The sequence below is a fragment of the Octodon degus genome, unplaced genomic scaffold, assembly GCF_000260255.1.
Source record: "Octodon degus isolate 3935 unplaced genomic scaffold, OctDeg1.0 scaffold00287, whole genome shotgun sequence".
In the NCBI taxonomy this organism is placed as follows: Eukaryota; Metazoa; Chordata; class Mammalia; order Rodentia; family Octodontidae; genus Octodon; species Octodon degus.
Genome location: NW_004524863.1, coordinates 382,714 through 391,687, shown reverse-complemented (window position 1 = coordinate 391,687; position 8,974 = coordinate 382,714). Strand labels below are relative to the sequence as shown.

Below are 8,974 nucleotides of genomic sequence, written 5' to 3'. Positions count from 1 at the left end.
TAAATGTTTAAAAAAAAAAAATGAAATGAAAAGTTTGGGGCTGGAGAAATGGCTCAGTAGGATAAGCGCTTGACTGGCAAACGCACGGATCTTAGTTCAATCCCTGGTTCCGCCAAAAAAAAAAAAAAAAAAAAGAGAGAAAAGTTTATGTATCTGAGATCTGAGTAGTGGAATAGAACTTAGGACCTTGCCTTTGCCAGGCAGGCACTTATGCCCTGGCCCTATACTTTCTCTTTCTTTTGGACTTAGTCTTCTTAGGGCTGCGGATATAGCTCAGCAGCATAAATGTCTGGCTGGCAAGTGCAAAGTCTTGTATTTGATCCCTAGGTACCACAAACAAAAAAAAAAAGTCTTCTTTTTATGAGAGTCTATCACTAGTAATATATACAAATGGAAAAAATATCTGGAGAAACAATATTGTTTGTTCTAAGTGATAATCAGCAGCAGTAGTACAATCAATCATAAGCTAACATCTACTGAGAACCAATTATATTTTAAGCATTTTTTTTTCTAATGCCGGGGCTCAAACCCAGGGCTTTATGCTGTTGTACACCACTAGCTATGCCACCCCCACCCCCAGGCCTGTTCTGTTAAGCACTATTCTAATAGAAGCATTAACTCTTCCTGACCCCCTTAACAGCCTCATGAAGTACATACTCTATCTCTAGTTATAAGTGAAGAAACAAGCATCTGGTTGCTAACTGGTATAGCAAGCAGGCAGGGAATCCTCCTCTGGGGCCTGTACTCTTAACCTCTATGCTATAAAGATGATTCTTGTAAAAACAAAAGAAGCCCAAGATCACTAGACTGAGAAAAAAGGATGATTTACTTCTGTTAGACAGGGTTCAGCTGAGGTTTTCATACATATTTACACATTTACCTAGGCTCCCCTCTGCTCCTTCCACAAAGATACCAGTCATATATGGCAACACCCAGTAGCGGCGTTTGTATCGATCTTGCCCCAGTGAGACTGCACGAAGCATCTGGGTTGAGTGCAGTAGTTTTTTGCGAAAGAAGAGCTGACGCTGCATAGGCAGTAGAAAAAGAAGATAATTTAAAAACACATTCCTAGACTGATAGTAGTGAAATCATTTAGTATATGGGAGAAAGCACAAGCTCTCAGCTCTCTTACAGAACTGATACCCAGCTGAGAAGGCGATCATTTGTTGCCCAGCTCACACCTCTAACTCCTGGGAGACCAGATGTACAGTACCTTACTGAGTTTTTCTATGTGACGCTCTAACTCCGGGATGCTAGATGCTACAGCATCAACCTACAGAAAAACAAGGGCACCAAGGAAAAGGAGAGTTACCAAATTTAAGAAAGAGTATCTGTGTCTCTTTTTTTCTAAGGACTGAACCTAGGACCTTCTCACTGACTTATACCTCCACACTTATTATACTACGAGATAGGGTCTCAATAAGCTGCCCAGGCTGGGTTAGGACTTTTTTTTTTGGCTGTACTGGGGATTGAACTCAGGTCCTTGCACTTGCCAGGGAAAGGCTTATTCCATTGCGCAATCTCCCTAGCTAAAATTCTTTGTTTTTTAAAAAAATTTTTTGGGGGGTGCAGTTAGAACTTGTGATTTTCCTGCCTTGGGTTCCCAGAATGCTAGGATTATAGATGTGAGCCACCATGCCCAGGCAACAAATATTTTGAGACAGGATCTCACTATGCAGTTCAACCTGGCCTTGAACTCTATGTAGTCCAAGCTGGCCTTAAACTCACGGCAATCTTCCTAAGATTGTATGTATATGTCCAGAAAAACATTTGACTCTCCCTTTTCTTGCTCTTGGGCCAGTACCTCTCCATCTCTTCGACCCCTTCGGCCATGGGCAGCTGTTATAGTCTCCTCTTCTTCTTCTTCTTCTTCTTCCATGCCACTGGTTTCTTCCATGATTCTAGAACTGCGCCTCCGTCCCAGGCCTTCCTCTGGTCCTTCTACCTCAACCTCAGGCCGCCCAGTTCGCTTAGCCAGAGCAGTTTTCAGTCTTGAATAGATGGGCAGATTAAAAAAAAAAAACTGGTGAGGAACACCCTGCCCACAGCAGGAACACCTGGAGTTTCAACCACTGTTAAGGTCCCCAGTCCAGGGAAGGGGTTAAGGGCAAAAGTTGCAGGCAAAATGCTGGGCACGTTTCACCCTTTTTCCCTTCTCTCTTCTCTAGGTGCTGTCTTCTGTTCTGTTCCTACCTTCGGAGTCGGCCTTCAACAATCCACTTATTTTTCCTACAGCTGGACATACTCTCCAGGGTCTTGTCAATCTCACTGTAAGGGAATACACAATGGGATTTTGAGGTAGAAGCAGCAGCACAAGGGAAGAGAACTTTAAAAGGTATAAGAGTCTAGGGAGTTTCAGCCTAAAATCTACAGACAAGAAGAGACAAGCTTAAATATTCCCAAAAAGGGCACTAAAACTTAGTTCCAATTTACTGTGCCATCTCCAGAGCTCCAGGCAGCTATCACCCTGGAACTTCTGAATGGCAACCCCTCCTCCTCCGTCCCACTCTTAGCAAGGCACAGGACAACCATCCCCACCCCAGCCCCTCACTTGATGATGAGGGTGGAGCCATTGAGCTCATGCACAAGGAAGGCCAGGACAGCAGCTTTCTGCTGGGGTGGCTGGGCCTGAAAAGGCTGAGTACGTAGGCTGTCACAGAGGGTGGGCTCTACTCCGTAAGCCATGAGGAAGCAGCGCAGGATCTCCGACACATTGTCTCTTGTCAGTGGGATCTCACATACCTTCTCTCCCAAGATCTTTAGAGACTGTTTAGAAGAGAGAGTATAATAGGAGTGAGGAAACTAAGAGGAACAACTCAAACTGGGTGAACCTGCAAGAAAACTACGGGACTAAGACAAAAATAGGAAAAGAAGTTTCTAGAACAAGATGAAAGAAAAAAGGGGAAAAAAAAACTATGAACATAAGCTGCAGTGCTTATAGGGGACCTGGGAGGCTATGGCAGGGTTGTTACAAGTTTAAAGCCAGCCCAAACTATATAGTGAGACCCTACATAACAAAATAGAACAAAAAAAGATTAAGATAAAGGAAAATGAAACATGATAAAGTATCCAAAAGAAAAAAAAAAATAGAAAAATATAAAGAAAATAGAAATGGAAAGAAACAACAACTCCCTCACTTCTCATCATTGCAGAGTGTTCCTAAGTGTTCTTAAGAGAGAAAGTAAGGCGGACATAAAGCACTGCATCCCAAGTCTTCCTACCTGCCTGGGAAATCTCACCTGACAGTAGGAGGGTAACCCAGGATCATACAGTGCAGCTTTTAGGAGCCGTATCAACAGGTCTTGCACCTTGCCTAAGCTGTCACCTTGACACAGGAGTCCCTCCTGCAGGACCCCCAGGCTAGGCACATCTTTAGTAGGGTCAAAGCCTAGCACTTTGCCGAAGCTGTGCAGGAACTCCACAATGGTCAAGCAGTCGGAGAAAGCCCTACTGGGCAGTGTCAAGCCAGGGATGCGCTTAAACTCAGGAAGGGGCTGGAGGGATAAGAGTGGTAGAGTCTTGTTAAGATTTTGTAGAAGGCAAGCAACAGTAAGGCTTTCCATGAGGTCCTCACAAATGGCCCTTTATGACCCCTGAAGAGTTTTCTCCCCTCACTACCTGGTGATCAGTTAGACACATATCCTCTGTGGGCTTCTTCATCTCCTCCAAGATCATCTGCTGCCTCTGCCGTTCCTCCAGGCGTCTCTGGGTAGTCAGGGTCTTATCTGCTTTACAAGTTGGCTTGGCTTTGGTCACCTCATCCTTTTCCTTGATTTTTACCTTCTCTTTCTTTTCCTTCTTCACTCTTTCCTTCAGTTTTTCCTGTTTTATCTTTGTCTTTTCCTTCTCAGCCTACCCATCAAGGGAGAGAGTAAGCAGGAGAGACATAAAGGTAACACTCACCACCCTTCCTAGGTCTCAGTCCTTCCAGCTTCAGAGCCCAGAAACGAAACCAGCACACTTATTTTGCAAATTAGGTTTGGTGGCTTTAAAATTAGCCTGAGCAGGGCCAGGGATATAGCTCAGCAGCATAGCGCCTGCCTGGCAAACTCAAGGTCGAGTTCAATTCCCAATTTAAAAAAACCAAAAAAACAAAATTAGCCCCAGTGAGTGTACCTTACTGCGCCTACCTTTAGTTTCTTCTTGGCATCCTTCTGTTTTAAGCTCTTGGTCTCCGGTTTCCGCTTGCTTTTGGCCTATAAACCATAAAGGAAGTCATTTCTCCTCAAACTCTAAAAGCATCTCTGCTTGGGCAAGGATTAAAAAGGGGAGGAGAGGTGGGAGATAGGGAGATAGGATGAGGTGATGGCAATGGATTAATGCTATACCCTACAGATGCTTGCATTGTTCCTGAATAAGCCCAATTCTCTAAGTCAAGCCCAAGACAGTTCAGGGCAATGAGTGTGTGGTGCTTTGGCCGGGGGGAGGGGGGGAAATAGATGTGGGAGATGGACAAAGAGAAAGAAGTTCTAGCAAAAGCTAGCCCACTGATAGCCCTCACCTGCCCTTGAACAGGAACCTGACATTCTCCTCGTTGTACCTTCTGCTTCACCTTCTTTTTGCTTTTACTCATCTTTGCTTTATCTTCCTCAGTCAGTGTTTCTGTAAAGAAAAATAAGATGAGTGAAGCAGAAAGATAGGTCTCTGGCACCCCAGGCTGCTACAAAGTTGGCCTCTCACACAGCTCTTTGAAGAATGTAGAGAAGTCTTGTTTTTTGTTTTTTGAGGCAGGGACTTTGCTATGTATCTCCAGGCTAGCCTCCAACTGAGGAGATCCTCCTACTTCGACCTTCCTAGTGCTGTGATTATAGGCATGTGTCACCATGGCTGGCTTTTTAAAAAATTTCTGAGTTCTGGTACTAGGAGTTGAACATAGGCCCTACATACTCAGCTACATTTGCCAGTTCATTTTTTATTTTTTGTTTTGTGACAGGGTCTCACTCTGTACTTTACGTCAGTCTTGAAATCACACATAGCCCAGGTTGCCTTTAAACTCTCAATGACCCTCAAGCCTTAGCCTACTAAGTGGTGGAATTAACAGGCACGAGCCATAATGCCCAGCACAGTCCTTTTTTACTTTGAGACAAGGTCTCATTAAACTGCCAAATTGCCCAGGCTGGGCTCAAACTTTCTGTTCTTCTGCCTCTAGTTCCCAGAGTTATGAGACTACAGGGGTGTACCACACCTGTTTATTTTATTTTTAAGTATACATAATAAAGTACTGGGGGTTAGGCTGGGTGTGGTAGTGCATGCCTGTAATCCCAGCACTCAGGAGGCTGAGGCAGGAGGATCACTGTAAGTTTGAGACCAACCTGAGCTATAAAGTGAGCTCAAGGACAGATTAAACTGTATAGGGAGACCTTTTCTCAGAAAAACCAAAAATACTCAAATATACACACACAAAACAAAAAACCTGGGGGACATGAGTGGGCTACCTTTTTCCATGAGGGACATAAAGAACTCAGGATTTCCTGCCAAGAAACAGCAGCCCCTGACTCCAAATGGACTACTTTGGAAGTAGTCCAGCTAGTGGAAGAGAGGCCACAGCAACAGAGTAGCCTTGCAGCCTCTCAGACTAGGTGACAAATGCAGCAATAAATGGACTGATTTTGGTGCAGAAAGCTGAGAAAGGAGCCACAAAGCCAAACTGCTAGGGAAAGAGTGTTAGTTGATAGCAGGGCAGCTAACACACTTTATAGTCAGATTAACACCAACAAAGCTGTTGTTCATGCTCAGCTCTTATATCTTCTTGCGCCACTAAATAAATAAAATGAACAAACTGGATTTCTTTACTCTGGAAGACAAAATATTGAAGCAGAACTCTGTGTATTTTGTGATACATTTGACCTGACAATACCTATTCTTTTGTTTCTTATATAAATATATTATTATTCATCTATAATGCAATCCTCACACACATATGGGCAGATGAGCTACTTAAGACTTCTCTTAAAATATGACACTCAGGGGCTGGGGAGATAGCTCATCAGTCTAAGTACCTACCGGGAAAGTGCAAGGACCCAGGTTTGATCCCTGTACCACATGCCGTGCTGGCCATCAAAGCTGGAGTGGTAGTACACACCTTTAATCCCAGTGTTGGGGAGGCTGAGATAGTGAGACTTTGTACCAAATGAATAAACAAAATTTTTTAAAAAAGTGATACTCAGTTTGATGACACTATGTCTCTTTATAAATCTCTTGGTTTCTCCTGCTTTAAGTTTTTTGAACATATTGTATGTATAGATTCATGTATTTCATTAAATTGTGGAAGTCATACAACAATCATCATTAATTAGCTATTCCTGTTTTGAAAATCTGTAACATACGTATGATTATATGTTATCCTGTTTGTGTGGGTTTTTTTCTATTTGTTTTTCCTTCTGTTTTTACTCTTCAAAATAAAATAAAATTAAAAAAAAAAAAAAAAAAGTGACACTCAGGGGGCCGGGGAGATAGCTCAGTAGAATAAGCACTTGCCTGGCAAGCTCAAGGGCCTGAGTTCAGTCCCCAGTTCCACCAAAACAAAAATCAAAAAACAAAAACAAAAACTATTTTTGGGCCAGCCAAATAGCTCCCTCAGCAGATTAAAGTGGCAGACACTGGGGTCAGAGGTTTAATCCCTGGTCTGGCGTGCTGGCCCCGCCCCCAGGGCATGCTGAGATGACCACTGAGACTGGGTGTGGTGGTGCATGCCTGTAATCCCAGCGCTTGGGAAGCTGAAAACAGGAGAATCACTACAAGTCTGATCCGTGTAGTGAGACCCTGTACTAAATACAAAAAAAAAAATAAAATAAAAACCATTTCTGGGGCCAGGGAGATGAGTCAGTAGAATAAGTGCTTGCCTGGCAAGCGCAAAGGACTGAGTTCAATCCCTGGTTGGGGTGTGGGGAGTGACACCCAGCTAGACATGGTAGCACACACTATAATCCCCACACTCAGGAGGCTGAAGGAGGAGGAAATGCTGAGTGAGGAAGATAAAGCAAAGATCAGTAAAAGTAAACAGATACTGAGATAGAAAGTATGACCAAGTTTGAAGCCTGCCCAGACTGCATAGTAAGTTTCAAGGCTGAAATACACAGCGAGACTTTGTCTTAGGAAAAAAAAAAAAATATGAAACTTGTTCTATGTCACAGTCAGAAGACAGGAGAACGCTGAACAGGAAGAAAATAAAATTTGTTCACATTTTTACAGGATAAATGCGGTACTTTTGGAAAAAAACTTTTAAGACATACTCTACTGTCTATCCCACTAAAGTAGTACCAATTATCTTTTGAACTAAGGTGTGAATTTTGAATGTCCACAACAGTAGTCATAAGGAAGAGTGAACAAATGAAAGTATAAATAAGGAGCTGAAAAACAGGTAAGAAAAGACATAGAAATATAGAAATCCTCCCATCTGAAGAATATACATCTGACGACTAAAGGCTTCATTAGTAAGACCAACTCAAGGAAGAGTTGGTACTGCAAAGTGAGTATCCAAAGTGCTGGGACCCTAATGTTATCTTACAAGGAGGAGAAGCTGATAGAAATTCTTCCCAGATTTCAGTCACACTCCTGTGAAATCCAGATAGTAGCAATTTTAGTAACATTTCAGACACCTCGTGTAGGGAAAAGACTCTCAAAGTAAAAAACGCTACTCTACCTTGGGCCTCCAGTTTCTTTGGGAGACGGTTGTCTGTCTTATTCAACAGCTCAGGGGTTCTGACCTTGGGTGGCCGACCTCGGCCCCGTTTCACCTTGGGGACTTCCTTGGTCTTTGCTTTCTCATTGTTTCGAGGTCGACCCCGTTTGCCAGTAATTGCTTGAATCCTGGATGGAATCTCTTCTGCTGAGAGTTGAACCCATCGCAAGCCCTAAGGTAGGAGGAAGATTATGTTACAGTGCAGACCATTAGACTCTCTAAACCATTTAAGGCTCCCAGAACTTCTAAACTCCACAAGAGGCTGATGCTTGCCCATCAGCTCTTTCAGGGATCAAAACATATTTAACCCTTAGGCCAGCACCTCTGGTGTGTCTCTCTCTTCAAAGAAATCTCCAACAGGCATACGAGGGCTGAAGCTGAAGTGCTCACGGCGCACACTGTGTACCACATTGCGGCTCAGGTACTAAAAGAAGGAAGTTGATCAACATTAATGAGTCTTAATGTCTTTGGACAATAGTCTCCAGAGTACACAATGTCGACCTGTGTCACAGCACTCAAAGACAAGTGTGTGCTACCTTTAAACACACCCACAGGGCCAGGGAGATAGCTCAGCAGTTTAAGCGCCTGCCTGCAAGCACAAGGACCCGGGTTTAATCACTGGTACAACATGATGTGCTGGCCCCAGAACCGTGGGGCACACCAAGCCAACCGCCAAAATCAGGCATGGTGGCACAGGCCTATAATCTCAGCACTGGGGAGACTGAGACAGGAGAATCACTATGAGTCTGAGCTGTATAGCGAGACCCTGTACCAAATAAATAAATACATAAAAACATTCATAAAAGACTGTTATTACCTTGATCACTTCTGGAAACTGTTTCATCCTCTTTCCACAGGGGCCATAATACCAGGTCTCCCCCTGCCATCGATGGCTGCCCTTCTTGATGCGCACTTCTCTCCGCCACCTGCCAGAGAAGCACATGGGCCCTGCCCCCAGGTCACACTCCTACCCACTTCCAAACCACCCAGGAGCCAAGCCCACTGAGCAAATGACCCTCCTGTATCTGTCTCACTACTACTACATGCAGCTGTGAAGGCAGAATAAGAGATGAACTTGACTAAAAAGACAACCTGAGCTCCCACAAATGGCTTAGGAGGAAAGCAATATAACCGCACAAGCCTAAAAAGACCTCTACCTACAAAATCTGTGAGATGAACAGTCAGAAAGCCCTTCCTAATATTTAGGGTAATTTTTACTGAATCGTCAGTAAACAAGAAAAAGACAGGGCCAGGGAGATAGCTCAGTAGAATAAGTGCTTGCCTGGCAAGTGC

General features: G+C 43.7%; 1 protein-coding gene across 4 annotated transcripts in view; it reads right to left on the bottom strand.

The window, feature by feature from the left end:
- The window catches only part of Baz2a (bromodomain adjacent to zinc finger domain 2A), a 42,619-nt gene that overhangs the window by 6,738 nt on the left and 26,907 nt on the right, over window positions 1–8,974 (bottom strand). For all 4 annotated transcript variants that reach the window (XM_023707354.1, XM_023707355.1, XM_004647056.2 and 1 more), the window contains 12 exons: window positions 8,499–8,607; window positions 8,004–8,105; window positions 7,643–7,853; window positions 4,502–4,602; window positions 4,131–4,196; window positions 3,619–3,852; window positions 3,240–3,494; window positions 2,552–2,766; window positions 2,194–2,268; window positions 1,805–1,991; window positions 1,214–1,273; window positions 881–1,025 (listed from right to left, as the gene is read on the bottom strand). In XM_023707354.1, the coding sequence (XP_023563122.1) occupies window positions 881–1,025; window positions 1,214–1,273; window positions 1,805–1,991; window positions 2,194–2,268; window positions 2,552–2,766; window positions 3,240–3,494; window positions 3,619–3,852; window positions 4,131–4,196; window positions 4,502–4,602; window positions 7,643–7,853; window positions 8,004–8,105; window positions 8,499–8,607 (1,760 nt within the window). The remainder of the gene's footprint in view (window positions 1–880; window positions 1,026–1,213; window positions 1,274–1,804; window positions 1,992–2,193; window positions 2,269–2,551; window positions 2,767–3,239; window positions 3,495–3,618; window positions 3,853–4,130; window positions 4,197–4,501; window positions 4,603–7,642; window positions 7,854–8,003; window positions 8,106–8,498; window positions 8,608–8,974) is intronic.